The sequence below is a fragment of the Pseudophryne corroboree genome, chromosome 5 (genome assembly GCF_028390025.1).
Source record: "Pseudophryne corroboree isolate aPseCor3 chromosome 5, aPseCor3.hap2, whole genome shotgun sequence".
NCBI lineage: Eukaryota > Metazoa > Chordata > Amphibia > Anura > Myobatrachidae > Pseudophryne > Pseudophryne corroboree.
The window spans coordinates 179676721-179698699 of NC_086448.1; the positions used below are offsets into that span (position 1 = coordinate 179676721).

Genomic DNA, 21979 nt, shown 5'->3' on the forward strand with positions numbered 1-21979 from the left:
CAGATCATTTACCAATGAAGAGTATTATGTGCCTGACATAACTTGGACAGCATGCATGACCATTAAAATATATCAATCAATGAAACTGTTTAATCATTATAAAAATCAAGATAGCAGTCTTTAGCCAGCGCTGACAAGCCTATCTGGAAAGATGATCTAACTGCACAGCATCAGCTGGGTTTCCTATGGGAAATACTACCAGGGTATGTCAGGCTGTAACACAATGACACAATAGCCCTTTGTATGGCTCTTTATTGTGGTATCTTTCAAATTGTAGGGTCAATTAAGACTGATACCAAGCCCTGCTCTACAGGCAGATTAGTATCTCTCACACAAACATGGAAAGAAGAATTGGTGTTATATAGGTACCGCTGGACATTTGTCAATGTTGTAATAGATATATGTATTAAAAAAAGCACATTTCAGCTTTCAATGTGTCAGTGTGTCTCAAGACTAAATGAAGAAAAAACTCATGCAACACCATATTAACTAATAAATATACATTTACATATAATGCAGTAATATAAGTGGTATTAAGTGACTCACGTTCTAGCCAGAAGGTAACAAAATAAAATAACTGGATTGGGTTGCACATTGTATATCAGAGTGGCATTTAGTGATACTATCAAACAGAATATATATGTATTGTCATAATATATAACATAACTGGAACTGTCAGTCGCTTAAAGCTACATGCACAGCAATCTAAAAAGTGGCATCAGTTCAGCATCCTCCTCAGCCAGAGCCCTGTGAAAACGGTCAACAAAAAAGAGATTGCTATAAGGAGGCAAGGGAAAGGGACCTCTTGGACTTGACTGCATGTTAGAAAGGAAAGAGTTAACTGTATAAGCCAAGTTCTCTGCGGGTCATTCCGACCCGATCGCACGCTACAGTTGTTCGCAGCGCTGCGATCGGGTCGGAACTGCACATGCGCAGGCGCCGCAGTGCTCCGGCGCATGCCAGATGGCCAAAGGCCGTCATTACCTAGCGATCGCCTCTGCCTGATTGACAGGCAGAGGCGGTCGCTGGATGGGAGGTGGCGTGGTCCGGCCAATGTAGGCATGGCCTGGACCGTGGGGGGGAAGGGGGGGGGGGCAGTGATGAGTATCTCCCGGCCAGCCGCAGGAGCTATTCAAGTACAAAAGCACTGTGCGATGCTTTTGTACTTCTGCGCGGGGGGGGGGGGGGATGACATGCGGGGAAGATGATCATAACTGTGCTAAATTTAGCACAGCTACGATCAACTCGGAATGACCCCCTCTGTTCCTAAATTGAAGCCCTCAGTCTGCAGAAGTCCCTCAAAGGAAACCTTCCAGAAACAGACAACAAGGGAGTGTTCATTTTAGAAAAGCCCTCCTCCTTTCCCTCTGGAAAGATTGATCATGGAAAGTCAGGATCCACCAATCAGAAAGGAGGAAATAGAAAGAACCAGCAGGGGAGAATTGTGGGAGTGAGGAAGTATCAGGAAGAAAGACACTGTGTGGTGGGGAGGTGAGGGTGCACAGCTAGACTCCCTGGAGGTTGGGGTGTCGTCCCCTCTAAGTGTCATCGGAGATCAGCCACTCTGTGTGCCCTGCTACATCTGTCATTGCTACCCAGGACTGGGAGTGATATACAGCATATGGAAAGGACTTTGCTGAACTCTGAGTAGACTTTATTAGTATAATCCTGTTTGCTGTTCACTGGATTTTTGGATATCTCTGAATAAAGCTCACCTTGTACCCACTCCACTGTGTGATCCCTAAACCCCGGGATACCCAGGTCACCCGGTATCCTCACTATTGCAGTAATTGGTTCTCCCCATTCGCCACCATTTAAATGTGGGTAACTTAACTGATTTGACAGTTCTGAATTACTATGTTAAGTCATTTTCCCTGGGTTCCCAGCTACTGCAGAGGGCCTGTTTAATCATTATAAATCATCTTTTATTAAAGCAATGCAATTAGGAATCATACACACACACCTTACAGCTTGTTGGTTTCCACCAGGCATTCTGTGCTTTGCTTCCAAACTTCCCATTACATTTAGTATTGTAGCTGCCTCATCTTAAATAATTACAAACTCAATAATTAACGGAGCACAGTTAATGGCAAGAGTAAAATAAGTGGAACAGAGAATTTGTACTGGGTGTGGTTCAGGTTGGTGAGTGGGAGGGTCTACATTTGCATACTGAAGCCACAGGCATTAGGTAGGAATAACAATAACAAATAAAAGAAGAAAAAACAACAACAGATAATAACTACAAAGGATCATATAACGAACAGAATATATGGCACAGTTTTTTTTTTTGTTTCATGTATTATTGGTAAAGAAACTGATCATTCATGAGAACAGCTACACCTATAAATGTAAGGTTTTATATTTCCTGATTAATAAATCAAAACAAGAATACCCCCCATGTCTTGCAGACAGCACTACAGTGGTGTTACATGCAGTTTCTGCCCATAGGATTCTAATGTCCGTGCATTGTGCATGTAACTGTTGTGACAGTGCTTCTGAAACATCCTTCAGACGCCCTTCCCTTCTTTACAATATCTCTTAAAAAAAGGAGGACAAGGTATACAGTAATGATGTATACATAATGTTCCATATGTGCTAGTTATTATCCCATATGTCATTCTTAGGAGATCTTGAAAACATGCCCTGGTGAGGCTGCTTTTGAGAGAGGAATCACTGTATTTCTTTTGCATAGCGCATAAGAGGATCCCACAGCAATTATGTTACATTTATGCTCTTGAGCAGTACAGTAATTACAGCAGCTTTGCATCCAAAAACTGATTTCTTCTTTACAACATTGACAAGGAACATTTGTAGATTTACTAGTTTCTAAAAATGAAAAGTGGTGGTGCTGCCCTAGCAAAATCATTCTATCATTTTCTAGGATGCAACTGAGAAATCATAGAATCTGTTTGGTTGCTATTTATTTTTAGAAGCTTTAGTAAATCCACCCCAAAGAGTGGGTTTATGACCTTTTAGGATTGTGGACATGTGTCATTTTTTCATTAATGTACGCAAATGCAATATTTGTTGGATTACTGCCTTGGAGACTTAGTTGAGATGTAATAGCATCCGAGATTGTTGTAGGTGTGGGATTTTGGACAATCTCGGATGTTTTTTTAAAGTGGCAGTCACTTACAAGGCAAAACCGTGCCTTGTAAATGACTGCTGCTTTAAAAAAAAATGTCCATTATTGGCCAGCATTCCGCACCTACAGCAATCTCGAACACTATTACATCTTGGCTTTTGCTTGGAATCAGTTATTACAGTATATGTAGTTAGCTGAGAAACAGTCTTACAGTTAACAAGTTACAGGGTCAGATGCATCATCACTTGAAAAGTGATAAAATGAAGAGTGAAAAAGTACCAGCTCCTAACTGCCATTTTTCAAACACAGCCTATGACATGGCAGCAAGGACCTGATTGGCTGGCACTTTTTCTTTCTCCATTTTAGCATTTTCCAAGCGATGATGCATCTAGCCCATTTTCTGTGAAATCAATAGTCTAGTTTAGGATGGCTGCATCTTGTAGCCCAAGTACAAAGGAAAGTATGTAAAAACATATATAGAGTTTCATGAGGCTACTTTGGAGTCAGTCTATTAAAAATTGACTATACACCCATAAAGCTTATACCATGGATAAATAATAAGCAATCATTTGACTGGAATTGCCTACAAGAATAATTAAAGCATCATTAATTCAGCCCAGGCAAAGACTGGACGTTTCTATCTGCAGACAATAGGTGTGGAACGCCCAACATGATTTTCTCCATCTCACCAAACCTCTCACACAATTTAGCATGTTGCTCTATGGTGATTTCTTGTAATGGACATGTATTTTTGTATATTACTACTACTGTTGACCTAGCAGTTTTATTACTATACTTAGGTTTCCTGGTAGGTCCATCACATTAGAGCACAACACTTGAGGTCTGTTGAGATTGAGTCGGTCAGTTCAAAACAACACTTTCATCTCTTCTAAGCAAGATTAGTTACTTCCCTGTGACATTTCCATTGTCAGTGTATCCAAAGTCATAAGCATCTCAGCTGCATCTCCACCTGTGGCTGAGTGGGTGTAACCGGAATGTTAGAAGGCATTGGAACATAGGATGTGTTCAGTGGGCGTGTCACGGGCATGTAGACGGAATTGCAGGTTACTCAGAACTGAGCGTAAGCAGAGATCCATCTGATTACAGATGGACCAAGGTTGGGGCTGGTGCAAATACATGCTGACAGTGATGTCCACTTTCCAAAGTAGACGGATGGATGGGGGGAGGGGGTGGGGGGGGTGCAAACACATACTATAGATGCAGCCATCTCTGAATACAGGCAGTGATCGGTATTTCTGAGCATGCAATGTGGCCGCATCAGGGGCTGACATACGCGTGACTCTGAATCAGACATTTATGTCCATTAATGTGGGTGCACGCATGGTGTCCATAGTGGCTCTTTCAAGTCAGAGAGGTTGGTGGACTGGGACACTCCTTACTCATTGCAGACTAGCTGCTCCTGATTGTCTGACCAAATATAAACACTAGATTCCATGCCGCAATATTCGAGTGAACATCAAGGGGTGGGAAGAGCACAATGAGGGAGATGTTCCACAGCAGTTGCACACTGAGCCTCTTATAGCCTAGCAAAATCAATCACATTTTACTGTAGTGCTATGGGCACCAACTACACACATTTTCTAGTACTAGTGGGCATGGCTCTAAGGCGACGTACAGCATTTAGTTTTGTTAGCATGCGCTTTTCTATGGTGGCCAGGCGGCAACCTTGCTATTTGTCATGGGAAGAGCAACCCAGACGTGTGCAGCTATGTATGTGCACAGGTACATATGGGAACAGTTGCAGATGAAAATATAACCTGCACCGTTCTATATTTTCTAGTTTGTAACTGGACTCAGAGTGTTCACCTTCTGCTCTTCTTTGCATCAGACTAAGGAACTAAGGAGCCAGTAGACTACTGTACCTGTTTGAACTCTTATAACCTTTGCTGATAAGTGAAGTGTGGATTTAAAATCTCTATTCATCTTTATTTTTACCTTGCAATAATAATCTGCGTTACATGATATGCTTATACTGTACTGTGCCATAGGAGACTTTCATATGTGAGTATTGGACAACACAGATACAACATATTTTTTTTAACTCATCTCTGTAATTTTGTGGTAGGGACCCTATTACATGGGTTGTCCACTCTCAGAATATTTTGTTGTAGTAGCTCTTCTCTACTCTCCTGCAACTGCCACTAAATGCAATGTTTGCATTTGAGACATGTATTGCAAAAAAAGAGGCTCATTTGTTATTTGTGTGGCCTTTAATGCTACATAACCAACTCATACTGTCTGCACTGTATATAATGATATCTAGAAAGCAACTTTCATATCCCAGGGTAATAAAAAGAAAGAATTCCACTAAAGGATATGTAGAGAAGGTTGAAAAGAAGATAAAATAAAAAATGTAAAGGTGGAAACCCACATTAATAGATATGGAAAGGACACTATCAAACAGTTCAAGATGAAGAGAAAAGCCTATGGGGATTGCAGGTTTGACTTAGCTATTGGATCCTGCTGTTTGGGTTGCTATAAAATCACATTTTACCCTCAACTACAATCTAAAAAGTGCTCTGCACGTTTGTGCCATTCTGCATTGAACGCATGAGTTGTCTTTACATGGCATACACTGGCAGGCTCCAGAAAAGTGACGCCTTCAGTGACAGGGCATTCAAGCAAGTCAACCACGGTCAGGATGTTAATGAATGAAAAGTAGACACGTTTAGTCACATGCAACATGCAGGCCGGTTACAAGCTCAGCATGATATTCATTGTTTTTCACCAGTGAATCATCAAAATGTAAGCCCGGCACTGAGGTTGTAGATTTGATGCTAACAGGACCTAATGTCCTACACCAAGCTCGCCATATTCAATGATCGTAGCCTTCAGTTGGTGCATTTTTTATGCTAAGCAAATATTTCAAGAACAAATGTTTTACAAAGTATTCTGGTATATCATTCCTTTTTTTATGGAATTACATAGCACATAAATACAACACAAAGGAGTGCATTTAATACCCTGGTGCATTGTGAACAAAGGTATTCTAACAGAAGGGAACCAATCAGATGCTACATTTTTGAATGACGTTTCGAAAATGTAGCCTACTTCTAATTAGTTGCTATAGGTTACTGCACACCTGTGCCCTAATGTGGTAATAATTTATATTTCTTTAGTTATTTCTTTCTTTCTTTATTTTCATTTAAATACATTTAGAAGGATTTAAAAAAAACAAATAATGAAAATAAGCAATACAATTAAGATTGTATCTAAGCACATAGATATAGATAAATATTTATATTGTGGAAAGCCTATACTGTACATTTATACATGTATCCAACAGAAATCACATCTCATTACAGTATTATTCATGTATAATATTCGAGGCGCACACCCATACACACACCTACATTTTAAAATAAATACATTTGACATTTGGGCTGTGGCTTTAATATGTGGTTTCATATTATTTTGTCTTTGCTTGGGGCTCTCTGGTAAGCAAATCATGACAATAATTTTGTGCAATGATGTGAACGTTGGACAAAGAGAAACGAGGGAAAAGGAGAGATACAGAGCTACACATACATAATAACATAATCTCCTCGCCCTGCTCCTCATCTCTGGACATTTGTAGAATAATGAGTGGAGGGGATCTTTGGACAACTAACTTTTCTTCAAAAACCTGTTGTTGTTTTATTATCTTTCTGTATACAGCACAATATAAAAAGAATAACTGTATCGGTATTTATCTACTATACTTTTATAATAAGACTGGGAGAGAAAGAAAATACAAAATATGAAGTCCTACCTCTGAGAGAAGCCACACTAAAGGGGCAGAAAAACAACATATTTGGGTTAGGCAGTCTTTTGTGTGACCATCACAAAAGAAGGATGGGGAGCCGTTAGTCAAAGCTCACACCCATTTGGCTGTAATAGAAAGAAAAAAAAATCCTGGCTGGAAAACAATTCAGCATTTTCATTCATAAATGTGGCATTTGGAACCACGGTGGAGTGAATTGTTGACAGATCATGCAAAGCACCTATTACCCTCCCACTATGTAAACAGCATCTACTTCAAAACACAGCTAACGACTTATTGTCTGTATTTGCATAAAAGGAGTTAGAAAATGCATAGTAAGAACTTAAACTTGTACTACTACATCTAACATAGATTAAATAGAGCACAATGTATAATTCAGTGCAATAGCTTACAAATGACTTGCAATATTTAGCATACATTATAGGATCTGACAAAAGCCAAAGCCGCATATGTTCCAGGGCTACTGACTGTTGGCCCTTCTGCTAATAAAGGCCGTTTCAACATATGCTGGCCAACAGTTCATGAAAAATGGATCTTCTATGTTTCCTTAGGATGTATATTCAGCAGAATATTATTAATATGTAAGGAGAAGAGCTTATAGTATTTGGAAATGGATAGATTTTATTTTTTCATAGAAAAATATATTTATTGCAGTTTACACACATATATGTTTTTTTTTTTTTTAAAGGGTTCATTACTTATCTTTGGGCCAACATAGAGTGGTCTGTGATATAAATGTAAGACCTCACAGCTTTTGAACTTACTCTTCTCGCCCCTTTCTATCCAAACTTCACCCTTTGGCTCTGAATTTATCGGAAAATAAATGTGCTTATTGCTGCTCACAATGGACTATTGTGGCTTCAAACTGTGTAATACTATCTTTATCATCTTTACCATACAGTATATCACCATGTTTTATTGCTTGACCGCATGGTTAGCTGTATACTATATGATGCTTGTATGTTTCTATGAAAATGTGTCTTATATAACAAATTCTGAGTGTCTCTCTAAGGACATGGAGTAAAATCTTTGCAACACTGCATCAAACAATCACACCAATAGGCCTTTTTAGTTACATTAGCCTGGAGTGTAGTTATTATATGATAGAGAAACAACTGTGAATATTAAAGTAAACTATTTTTATGGCGGTTTTACAAGTCACATGAACTGCAGCTACCTTTATAGGACAGGGGTGCACGACATATAACGCTGATTGCCACGATGCATTGTGGGGGATTTGGCAGCAGAACAAAGAGGGTTACAGCAAAGAACTGAAAGCTATTCTAAACAGAGAGAGGTTAAAGGGTGAACAGGTGCACACGCAAGTAAGTCCCGATTCCTTGGGCATTTTAGCTTTTGAACAAGGGTAACCTCTGATATTTTGTATATTAATGGGGCCAATATGTCAAATATTAGATCATGTAGAAAAATAAAAATGAAAAGGGTCCAACGTGGGGTGTGGTTTTTGTCTCAGAAATTCAACCAGGTCTTTAACATATGCTCTCTACTGGCTCATAATAAACTGATGGCAGAGCAGCAGGGAGGTTGGTGAGGTGGCAAGTCAGGTGAGAGCGGCCTGAAATCTGCATCACCCAGAGCCAATGTAGCAGCACTAAGCGATGCTGATCACTGAGGCAAGCTGTAGAGGCATATTTCTAATCACCTTTAATGGGAACAGTGACAACGAGCATGCACGCTCAGAGCTTGTTTGTACAAGACACTCCCAGAGCTGGTTTATAGCATCTTAAAGTACCATAACAATAAGGAGAATAAAAGCTGATTAAATAAAACCAATGACATTTTCTAATAAAAATGGGTAATTAAAACACAACATGCTTCCTGTGTTTCTTCACTATAGAATCTCACCAATAAAATTCAATGGTTATAAATAAGACTATTTGCATTTTAGATGTTACAAAAAAATAATAATAATAATAATAATAATAAAAAACACAAAACCACTTAATGAATTTTACAATCGTTATTTATATAAACCCAACTGGTAACAAAATAATTTTGGAGTTGTGATTAGGCTGATTAGTTTTAACATAGTGTTTCCTAAATACCCCAGCAATTACTATTACTAGTAAAATTTATTATTATTTGTAATAATATTAGGGAAAAGCAAACATAAATCATCTTTTATATTTAATATGGTTAAACGCAGTATTTCTAGTGAAAAGAATACTTAAAAAACTGTATATTAATTCTTAAATAATGTGTATTTGTGTATTATATTGATTATTATATCTATCAATCTCTCTATCTCGATCTCTATCTATTTATCTTTCTACTATAAATTGCAAAAAAATACATTGCTAAAGGAGGTATTAACAGTTTTATTTTTGACTGTTCAGGCACTACTGTAAAAAATGAAATTAAAAAAGTTGACGTTAAATGAAAATATAACTAAGACTTATACTAGCTGAATTTTAAGTTATGAAGATACTTTTTTGTTATCAAAGCCATAATTTCAGTACAATTTATGTACTGTGCAGTTTCCAGCTTATTAAACAAACCATTACTCATTATAAAATCAATATCGATTTAACCGATGTGCCCCCAGGAGATGTATCCAAAAGGTCACATAGAAAAATGTAAACATTTTACTGCTAGGTATGTAATTATATGTATTATTAATTGGAAGTGTCACATGGAAGTTTCCGTGTGCTGATTTTTTTCCCTAAAAATACATTTGCAATCTGAACTCCACAATATGTTTTACAGTAAATGCTTCATGATTTTTAAAGCTCATATCTATAAAATATACACAATATTCCACACACACACAAAAAAAAAAAATTCACAATGTGCGCTGTACCATTGACCTATGCATTCGGGTGAATTACTATAAACAAAATGACAGAAAATTCACTATAAATAAGTAATTTAGTCACTTTAATGACAGTTTCCTCATTTAAAGTTTAGTAAATAATAAACCATAGCCAGTACACACATACTAGCATGAATACAAGATAGAGCCAAGTAACCATGCCATAAAATTTATTTTATATATATATATATATATATATATATATATATATATATATATATAATACAAAAATGTAATAGTAAACTAAAATCTCAAAAAAGCAGAAAGGGTTGCTCACTGTTATTTAAGCAAAAACTAGTTGCAACACTGAAGTAATATTAAATGCAGCAAACAATGCATTTATAACAATGCTGATAAAATGTGTCCATGGACCTGTACAGAACCATTTATTTTGGATACAGCAATCATTTAGTACAACTTATCCTTATGTGTTGTATTATTTAATATTGTAATTCGTAGCTAAATCTCTAGGTTTCTCAGAATGATCTCTACCAATTAACTCTTTGCTGGATAGATTGTTCAAAAGATTATTATTTATTTATTTTTACTACAAATTGCATCCTAAGGCAGTCTGTGCAAATTATTAACTAGGTACTTAGTAGGTTAAATAATATTTCACCAATAATCAATTATTATTATTATTATTATTATTATTACTATTATTATTATTAATAATAATAATAATAATAATAAGTTCAAATGAACAACACAAAAGTAACTTGTTTATTGTATTGGTTTCAAACGCCCACAAATGTATAAGTAGATCTGTATGTATGTTACCTGGTAAGTGCTTGTGGCATCTGTATTGGTGTCAGTTCCTAAAGCAGAGAGCTTCTCTTTAAGTTTGTGGTGGGACTGGTGGCGCAGGCAGTAGATGACACCAGAACCAGCAAGAACCCCGATGATACAAGCGATGGAGATCAGAGTGAGGATAATAAATTTTGTAGAATCTTCTTCCTCCAAATGATGAGGCAACAGCTTCAATTTGCTTTTCTGTAGGAAATAACAAAAGTAGAAAAAACTCAAACACAGTGTCCAAAGGAAGATCAACAAAGAGAATACTATTCCAACATGATAATAATAACAAAAAACCCCAGTTATTTCCCCTTTATAACTAAAACAATAACTAAACATAAACTCCGGACACTATGGATATTTTAAGACTAGTTTTGCATGGAAAAGCAGTTTAAATAGAGATAAAACTGGGACCAACATCCCAAACATTTAAAGCTACAATAAAGTGCTTGGTTTTGAAATAATACACTGAGCACCTTGTACCTGATGAGAGGAAGCAGTGAGAGGTAAAAGCAATCCGTGGTAAGAGCGGGAGCAACGCATAATCCAAGGACTGCGCTCTCCTCGCATCCATGCGTAAAGTTGTCCAATAATTCCCCCTCATTAGCTTCATTATAAAGGTGTATTAGCAACAATTAAAAACCCAACAGGAAAAAAGCGTGAAAAGCCTGGGCAGGCAGATTGCTGCAGGGCTCTGTGGGCACCCTTCCCCGCTCACAATTAGCAGAGAAATGAATTGGGGAGCAGCCCTGCCTGCTACAAGATGAGGACAATTAGCAAACTCTTTCCAGCACCTCATTTCGCGTGCTAACAAAATGGATTTTTTTCCCCATGAATGCCTGCCTGGCCTATTCATTATCTCTTGTCTATTAGTAATTTTCTGCTCCGTATTCAGCTGGCCAGCTCTTTTAATGTCCTCCTGTCTCGCAGTGTACACAGTGCCTCTTATGTTAGACCCGGTCCATTTTTATCTTGGCACCATAAAGGACACCGAAGCAATTATCGCCAGTCTTGACTGTAAAAGCTTGTCATTAATTAGCCTCCTTGCCTTCAGTGCATCGGATTAGCTATTGCATAGGCTGAGTTAATGGAAATGGACATTCAATAAGACTCCCAAGCTCTTCTCGCCTGGTTTTCGGAGGAGGAGGATTGTTAGGTTTGGCAGCCCCAGGAGGTGGATAGAAAAGAGAAGGGAGAAGGAGGAGGGAGAGAGGAGAGATTGAAACCCCCTCTAAAAATGAGCAGAAAGGGTCTGAGATGCATGTGTGGCTGAGAATCCTGCTCATTGTCAGAGGCATGGAACAGGTCCCCAGTGGCCCCACCCTGCGGGCGATCCTCCCCCTCACCCCCCAGCACAAAGCTATAGCAATGGGTGTGCACCCCTAAAACATAGCCAGCCCCCTGCTAGACACATTTTAACCAAGTCACTGAGGAGAGGGGGATCCCTTTCTGCATAAGTACTAGTCTGAGATCCACCCCTTCTCCACTATTGTCTGCACATAACCGGCTGCATGCAACTTATGATGCTCCAACTCGTCCACATATGGAAGAGGTTAAATAAGACATGAATACTGTATCACACTAATAACATGCACTGTATAGGGATTCTGATGAGTGACACAGAAATCACTACAAAGGATAACGTTCCCAGGATCCTCGCATAACCCTGTGTCCTGCAACTAAGCTCTATACAGAGGTGTGTGTGTGTGTGTGTGTGTGTGTGTGTGTGTGTGTGTGTGTGTGTGTGTGTGTGTGTGTGTGGGGTGGGGGGGAGATGGATGGAGCCACACTCAAATTTATATCATATTTTATTGTCGATTAGATAATTATTAGCTACATTACATTGATTTACACTGTCAGATCTGACCCGTTCATTGTAGCATAGCTAGGGCTGCTAGTCCTGCACACAGAACAGGCAGCAGAGAGCTCCAGGCAGCCAGTGACTAGCCAGACTTATTACATTGTGAGGATTGCAGATGGAAGTATGTTGGGAAGACATACAATAGTGTATGAAGCTTAGCAAAGGCAACCAGCGGAATGGATTGACATAATTCATCAACACTTTATTTCTTGCATTAACATTGCATCATGGGACCTAAACAAGAACACTGATCACAATAAATCATATCTTCCCTTTGATATACTTCAAAATCCAGACATTATTTAGTTAAATATGTGCTTTTCTGGCTCAAAATAAGTGTCCACCTACACAGCCCTGTCCAACATCCACTCTCCCTGCCAAGCAGGCTCATTGAACTGTTACACGTCTTCCCAGGGATCTATTCATCCTCTCAATCAGGGGGCGTGGGTGCATTGGGGTTATATTGGGAATAAAGCAGAATAATTGGCAATTCTTTCTCAAAAAATAAGAATGTAACTTCATTCTGATAACCCTTTCTGTGCTGCAGACATTCCATATTCAGCAGGAGATGCAACTAGTTTTCTATGAATTAGAAATAATTCCTACACCCACACATTGCTAACAGTAATAGGTTTCCAAAAGATAATACTACGCTTTGCATGTTAGCTTTCCTTCATTTCTAATGCAAAATCCTTCATAGTTCTTCCCCCTTATCAGATATAAGCAACATATGGCCACAGAGTAATCCTGGTACTACAAGTTCTAGCACACTCTATTAGAACCTGTACGTGCTAAAGCTTATAGACCAAGGAAAGGGGGGTGCCGCAGGTTGCATTATAAAAAGATACATTGTACATGTCACTGCCATACAGGGAGGAACGTGTCGGATTTTGGAAAATATACATGATACAGTATACGGTAGATCCAAGCTCTTTACATTAAATTCAATCATAACTTTCAAAAACTAACACAAAAAAGATTTTTTTCCTTGCATCTCATCATATGCAGATTGCTTATATTTTTGCCATGTGTTTTCTAACTATCTCTACAAAATAGACACCATTAGTTTCTACGTAGCTAATGTAAACCGAGATAGAGGAATGTTTTATGACCAGTGACTAAACTTATTAATGCTCTAGTAACTCATATCACTTGCACTTGTCTCAGAGAGGCCCAAAGCGCTTCAAAACTAACTGGAAATTATTTAGAAAGGGAGCTAGCAGTCGCTACAAGTAATCCTTCAGATGAGAAAGTGTAACTGTGAAAGTCAAATGTGGCCAGTTTGAGATAGCTGCTACACCCAGGTATAATATACTGTACTATACAGTATCACACACACACACACACACACACACACACATACACACACGTAGTTTTGATAAGTGACTGCTTACCATGGAGAATGAGAGACAGTGACTAGAATTTATACTCAATGCTATGTTACACAATGGGTGTGTGAATATACACTATGTGCCATCTACCAAGCGCTCCCTCTCCATATTTCGTAAGAAAATTCAATTGTCGGTAGGGATCCACTAGTATATTGTGTCTAGTTAGTCAATGTGGTGTATGTGTTGCCCAGTATGGGTATATATGCAGTTTTTTGTTACCTGACATAAAAATGAAGCCAAAATACTTTCTTGGCCATATGTGTAGTGATACAAGTGATCTGCTGCTGTTTTAGGAAAACAGAGGAAGGCCACAGTGTATACAGAACGCACATATACCCCGTGAAGTGTAAGGAGTTAAGTCCCTGTAGTGTAACTCTAGAAAACCTCTGTCACAGCTAACAGAAGTCAGAATTCACTTATTATCCAGCTCCTGAGTTCTGTTGTGAGAGAACAAAACGTCAAGGTGAAAGGTTACAATCTGCATTTAAATGGACAAGTTTTTTGAGAAATGATAGCGGCCATGTGTCACAGGTCCTGTTTAATAAAGGCCCTGACTGTGTCACTAATCAGATGCACCGAGCTCCCCCAAATCTGTCAGTACTGACAGCCTAGATTTCTTTCAACTCATTGTAGTCATCTGCTTTGCGGTATACAAAGTGTTAAACGCTGTCAAATTGTTATCTGCATCATTATCTAAGATATATCTATATATCTCATATCTACCTACCTACTTCTCTATCTCTCATATCCATCTACTTATTTCATACTGTATCTATCTACTTATCTCATAAATCTCCACCTCTATCTACAGTATCTATCTATCTATCTATCTATCTATCTATCTATCTATCTATCTATCTATCATAAGATATATCTATATATGTCTTATCTGCCTACCTACTTCTCTATCATTCATATCTATCTACTTATCCCATATCTATCTACTTATCTCATATATCTCTAGCTCTCTCTCTATATATAGCTATACTGTATATCTACCATTATCTATCTATCTATCTATCTATCTATCTATCTATCTATCTATCTATCTATCCCATAGCTATCTATCACCTATCTCTTACTTGAGAAAAAGCTAATTTGTAGATAGTGTACCCTGAAATGTAGTGATTATTTCAGTGTATATATGATTTTCCTATGAATCCACTCTGTCAGATGTGACACTCCTTCATTTTCAATGTTTTTGGAGCAAAATGTGGCTGGTGCAATCAGGACTGTGCTAGGGAGAAGCGGGGTTAATTAGAGGCATCCTGTCAGGAATCAGCTGAAATTGTGAGAGGGCTGTTTAAATATTAATGAACATGACATTTACAGTCAGATGTTTTCTTAAAGTAGAGCACTTCTACCCAGAGCTGGGTCAGCCTCTCACACTGTTTCATGGAAATGTATTAATACAGTAATATCATATATTATTCCTCTCCATGACTATGTAACATTCGTGTATTACAACAATAATATTAAAACACCTTCTTTTTAGAACAGTTACTATGCAGTGATGTGGCTCGCTTTTTATTGTCCATGTTATTTATTATCCAAGAGGGGGGGGCAGACCTTTTTTTGTTTTCAAAATGGCTGTAACCTATGTTACTCTGAAATCACTTTTCCTGACTAAATGATCAGTTGTCCAGACCTACAATGCGAGCCAAACAATAACCGGAGTACAGCTATTTTACATATATAATAAGCTCCCTGTCTAAACACTTCTGGAGAACCAACTGTTCATTATTTAAGTGCTTAAATAACAGTTCAATCAGGTAGTCAGTATGTACTAAACATAGCCCATTGCATGCTGCAGGTGCCACAACAACCCCTACTGCCTACTAACTTAAGTATTAGCTGCAATGGTAATGGGTATACGGCAGATGGATGGGTCTGTGTAGAGAGAGATAAGATAAATGCCACAGTTAAAGATACTGGCAAATGTTATTCAAGTCAATATTTCGATTTTCCATGAATAAAAAGACAGGAGGTCTGTGAAAAACATGTGTTCAAAGTCACAGTAAATAACAGTGATTTTTTTTTCCTATTATTAACACCCTTTAAATGCAGCTTTTAGCCACTCTCCGGCAAGACTGATTATTTCTACAGGGGTCTGTGTGGCTTATTAAGACGTTTTCCTCCTGTATTAATGACATCACGTTTACTAACCCTCACCCAGCATCCCCCATATGTCAGCTGGCAGGTGAGGTGTTGCAGGCCTTGCTCTGGGGCGCTGTGCATCCCTATTAGCAGAAGGAGCAGGAGGCAGGGTGAGGTTGCAGACCCCGGGTGTGAAGATCCTTTGTACCGAGGGAGCCATTGTTCCTCTGTGCAGAACAAATTGTACTTGCAAATCTACTATTCACAGCCCCCTCCAAACTCTGGGTATTCTGGGGAGGGGGCTATCCATTGGTAATATGTTCCTGTTCAGTTTGGACGTGCGTCTCTTTGTATGCACAAATATCCATGGACTACATGCATGGGTTATAATACACGTGGAGAGGTTTATTATTCAAAAATTTGCCTTAATAAAAACTAGACTATAACTTTAATTTACAATATGCATTAATGTTATTATAATCTACAAATATATTATGTACAGCTCTGAAATGAATACTGTACACTCATACATGTTGTTTAGACTACCACTGATATTCATGTGTATATATATTTGTTTTTGTTTTTATTTTGCATGCACGGCAACCACATCTTAGGGTCCTGGCTGACCTATGACTGACAGAACATTTAACTATGGCATGTAGGTCACTATTACTTGAGTTTAACAACAATTTAATGCAGTTCATATGCAGACAATATTCAAGAATAATATTAATGCAATAGAAAGACTGTTAAATAGCCTTTGTAAACCCCATACTAGTCTAACACAGAGAATAGCCCCCTATGTTTTATACTCTGAGCTCTAAGGAAGGTCCCATGCAAGGCCGTATTTTCCCCTTCTCAGAATAGGGGACACAAAAATAGCACCCCCCATCCCTTTCATCTATATCAGGGATTACCAATTCTGATAATCATTTATTACACCATGAACTCTGACATTTTAAATCCATATTAGACTACTAAATAGACATTAACACAACGTTCTGAGCAAAAAAAAACAAAAAAAACCCAAGTCAAAATATTTTTCACACACCGACAAGTACTATATCCAGTGCATGTCCGCAAAAGTATTCAATCCACTGCATATTCTGACATAATGGGTGAATTACCATTGTATGTAACTCAATTGTAACTTGCTGTTTTTATACTGCATTCAGGTCACAGATGCCAATCTCCTTCTAATTTTACAGACACCTGTAACCGCACACGTTGGGCTAATATTGTACTTCCTGCATCCAGTAAAATATCAACTATCAAATAATTAAAATGTATCCATGCAAACATTAGGAAAATGTCTTTGCTTAGCACTGTCATCTTATATAATATTTTATTTATCACAAATAAAAACTCATGAGAAATACATAAATTTACTAAAATGTTCTAGGATCATTTATTACATGTATTGCATGTAGTAAGTTTAGTAAACATATCTCAAGATGCTGTGTTTTTATATGACATCATGTTAGAATAATATAAAATATATTATAGGGTGTAATACTCATGTTTGAAAGTAATATAGCAATTTTTGTAAATAATAAATATGTAAAGTAACTTAACTCTGGTATTAATAAATTGTAGGAAAATTAGGGAGCAACGAAGGGGCCTGAATTTATTACAAAACCTCCTTCACTGATATAAAGGCTGTCTCAGTGTAAATTTATTTATATTGCAATACTTGTAAAATAGTTACATTATTACAAATATATATATATATATATATATATATATACACACATTTAATTGATTGGTTTTGCTAAATACATAACCAGATATTTAATATATATACTACACCTGCTTTTGATTCTTGGGATTTATGGTCCGCAGGTCCTTATGAGAACCGTTAATCCCGCAAGTTATGAGGTTAGAACAGTTTTTAGTTAGAACTGTTTAATGAACTCATTGAATTCTGAGCACAAACAGGAATGCCTCTAATAATAAATGAGTATTTTAATGAAACATCTTATATACACTGATTGATTAAGAAAGCGTATTACTGACCCAAAGTTCCCCAACCCCCTGCCTCTGTCCATCTACTAAATCCAACAACAATAAAGAACAAGACCACATACAGAATTAACCCTGCAAAGTACCAAAGACTCGGAGAGTTTCACTATAATTCACTATAATTCCATGAGCGAATGTAAGTTAAATGATACATATCAGGTAAAATAGCTGCCAGGAGTTTTAGATTTACGATGCAACAATCTGTGTAATAATAATACAAACAACAGTAATAATAATAGTAAGAAAAACAATGTCAACAATAATAGTAATAAATATGAGTCGTCATAATAATAATAATAACAAAAATAATAACAGATAATTTAAATGTCAATGTTGATTTTTTTTAATTTTGTGCTAAATTTGTAAACCTGATGAACGTCCATAGTTTGTCTGCCTTATATAAAAAAGTGGATTTTATTGCCTTTGAGCCATAAACTTTAGTTATTTACCTGATCCCCTTGAAGTGATACTAAAATACGAAGATGTCTCCCTTTTGCAGAAAATCTGGACTTTTGGGGTAAAAAAAAATATATATATAGCAAAATATGGACTAAATCCTTTTTCTGTAGGAAACTTCAGCAGAGAAGAGTAAGGAACAGAGAGAGAGAGAGACAGGGTGGGGGGAGGGGGGCAGAGTAAAAGAAGTTAGACAAAAGAAACTCACAAGGCAAATCTGGTAAAAGCTGGCATCCAGCAGCTGTTGTCCAGTGGGGTGACCAAGTGATGTCCCATGAATGGAGAAGGAGAGTCTGAGGACTGCTATGAAGAGTCACAGTGTAGATGCAGCAGGTGCCCCAGCACCCTGGAGAGCGCCCTGCCCTGCTCCAACAGCCGGACCTAGCCCAGGTGCTGGCAGCTGGTTGCTGTAACATAGCTGGTGACAGAAAAGTGCAGGCAGGGCTGAGACCCGTCCTTATATCTGAGCCCCCCGTCCCCAGCACATGGCCTATCCACTCGTTGCTATAGCAATACCTCCACATGTTGCTGACAGCAATTGGCTGTGGAGGCCCTTGCTGTTAATAGCCCCTGCTAGAGTGGAGATGTGAATGGGCATCTGCTTTGTCACTCATTTGTAAAGCTGTTTGTGGCTATTATATATTTTTTTTTCCCTCCCTTTCATTCTTTTTATTTATCATTTTGAGACAGAGTGCTAGATGGCAATTTAGAAATTCAACATAATAGACAACTGAAGAGAGAACAGCCCTCCCCCCTCCTTAAAAAACCTTGAAGGTTGATGTTAAGCACACTGTAAGGCCAGGAAATTCTTTGCATACGAATATGCAGTGACGCTGCCTTACTCATTAGAACATGATTCAGGTACCATCTTATTCTGACAACATTTTTCAGGACATCTCCCATAGAAGCTTTTATCCCTCTGCTTTAAGGCGCTGTTTAGTTTATATAATACACACTAGAATTAATGAGATATATAACCTTTGCATCAGCTTTGACATAAGTATTCAGAAGTATTGTATATAATGTCACATTTAGGTAATAAGGAAGCTTCATGAGCAGCCATATGCTGCCAGATGGTAGTGGTCATATTTAGGATATTGTATTAATACACTCCTCTTTGTTTTTAGAGAATGCACACAAAGCCAGGCATCAGGACAATTGTCACCAGTTATCCACAAGGCCGCATATCTTCTAATCTGTTCTAACTGGGGAGCCTATTGGTTCCCTCTTAACGTTCGGTGTATGACGTCATTTATTGTGGTCATTGGTTAAAAAGCTTAGACACTAACACAGCACTTGAAGAGGAAAATGCTGATTGACAGCTAAGTTCTATTCGCTTCACCGGTCACCCTCAATTTTCCACCTGTCCTGCATAAACGCGCAATTATATCTCTCCTTTTTCAATCCAGGCTGTGGAATTGTGAGGGATACATACAGATATAGCTTGATGTCCTTGCTTTTATTTGCCCCAAGCCAAAATGCTACCAGTCTAACCCTTCACCAGGCTAAGCTTCACAATATAGTATTACTGAGTCTGACACTTGAGGACACATACGGATTATTTTGCATCACAGAGCTAACAGCCTGTTAACAAACCACCAGAGTCCAGTGAAGGGAGAGGCTACAGGAGTTTTGGCTCGGCTCCCCTTCTCCCTGTGCCATGTATTAAGTAAAAGCGTACCATTTATGCCACTAAATTGACCTAAGAACCACAGTAAATGCTGCCAGTTTACAGCATCAAGCAATTGCACCTTCATTTCTGTCTTAATAAGCTAGAAAAGCAGTAAGTCAGGAACACACTATATGGAACGTGTACATCCTATTACCTTATCTTTTTTGCAGCAAACTGTTTATACCCAAACAGAAAACATTCTCTGTTTATTGCAAAAAGCATTTCATCAAATATTTCTTCAGCAATGAGTGAATGATTACATGGTGATTTTAATACAGCCTGGGCATAATTGTAGATTGTGTCTTGGAAATAGCCTATGTACATGCAAAAATATTCCCCACGACCTCCACACAAAAAAATAAGTGGTGAGAAAGGGTGCAAATTTTTAAAATGTAATTATTTTACCTCAGATGGCAAATGTTCTTGGCTACCTTCTATGTGTCTGTATAAGAACTAAAAGCCCCAGGAGCCATATAGTCCTGGAACCAGTACTATGGGGATTATTCAGAGATGAATACAGATCACTGCATACGCAGCCGGATCTGCTTTCACCTCTGCACATGCTGAGGGCTGCCCAGCACAGGGCAAGGCCGCCCATCATGTATTGGGCCGCTTCCCGATGCGTCTGCATTCTAATTGCAAACGCATTGGATCTAAGGTTGACCCCTGGCAGCGCAGCGCCAGACAGTCAGCGCATGTTTTTATATCAGAGTGGCTGCATGTAATGTAGCCACCACCGAAAGCGGTCCTGGCCCGCCCCAGTTCGTCCCACCAACGATGTTTTGCCTTCCCGAAAATGCCCGCCGTTGTCAATCACATTGCAGCTGCATCCATCGGGGATGCGACTGCAATGTGTATGCCCAAGCAGCGCTGAGTGGCCGCTGCGCATTTGCAGTTTGGCAACATCGGCAAACTGCGCTACATGCCGCAATAGCGGCAGGGTCTGAATGATCCCCAAAGCTATATCACCTGCTAGTACTATAATTTATCCTGTAGACCATATTCTCCCCTGTACCACTATATATATACATATATACAGGTTCAGTATGATTGACAGCTGGATGGGATGCCAGCAGTAACAATACCGAAGCCGGAATCTCGATCTGTGAAATCCCAAAAGGGGTGAGGTAAGTATGTTCCCCACTCTCCCCTAACACTAATGCTCCCTTCCCACAGCCTAACCCTAACCTACCCCCTGTGGTGCCTAAACCTAACCCCCCCTTCCCCGCAGCCTAACCCTAAACCTCCCTCCTTAGTGCCCAAACCTAACCTCCCCCTGGTGGTGACTAACCCTAACCCCCCTCCCCGCAGCCTAACACTAACCTCCCCCCCCCCTTCTCCCGTGCAGCCTAACCCTAACCCCCTCGGGTGACGCCTAAACCTAACCTCCCTAATCCACCTGGCCCTAACCCTATCCCACCCGCTATACTTATGGCCAGGATTCCGGCGTCGGTCTCCTGACTCTGTCGGGATTCCACCGTTGCATTTTTGACGGGTGTCGGGATCCCAACAATCAGCATCTTAACCATATCAAATCACTATATATGTCTATAAATAACTCAAATTAAGTGGCCCACTGAATATACCAGGTTGGACCAATTAAGCTCCAGTAATTTAATGGTTCATGTACATTAAGTAAGTTGCTACTTAGATAACATCACCGAATGGGATGGGCACATACATCTTCAATGTGTCTGACCTACACATACCTCCACAAACAAGTTATCCTACTAAACTCTTTGGGGAGAAAAAGATACATACATGCTATAAAAACCCAGGAGACACTGCAACACACACTTTGGAAAATGTTTTGTGCTTATGAATATGGTACATGAATGGTTAAAATCAGATATTCACCTTCATACAGAGTTGCATGCATCTATGTGAGTGAATTGCCCCCACTCAATCACATGTAGAAGTAGCAGTCATCATTATCAGCACACGCTTGCACTACCCCTATTCGTGGTGCAACAGATCTGTCCA

General features: G+C 38.8%; 1 protein-coding gene across 3 annotated transcripts in view; it reads right to left on the reverse strand.

Moving 5' to 3' along the window:
- PTPRN2 (protein tyrosine phosphatase receptor type N2) overlaps window positions 1–21979 on the reverse strand; it is a 1612706-nt gene that overhangs the window by 162904 nt on the left and 1427823 nt on the right. For all 3 annotated transcript variants that reach the window (XM_063921907.1, XM_063921908.1, XM_063921909.1), the window contains one exon: window positions 10483–10695. In XM_063921907.1, coding sequence (XP_063777977.1) covers window positions 10483–10695 — 213 coding nt within the window. The remainder of the gene's footprint in view (window positions 1–10482; window positions 10696–21979) is intronic.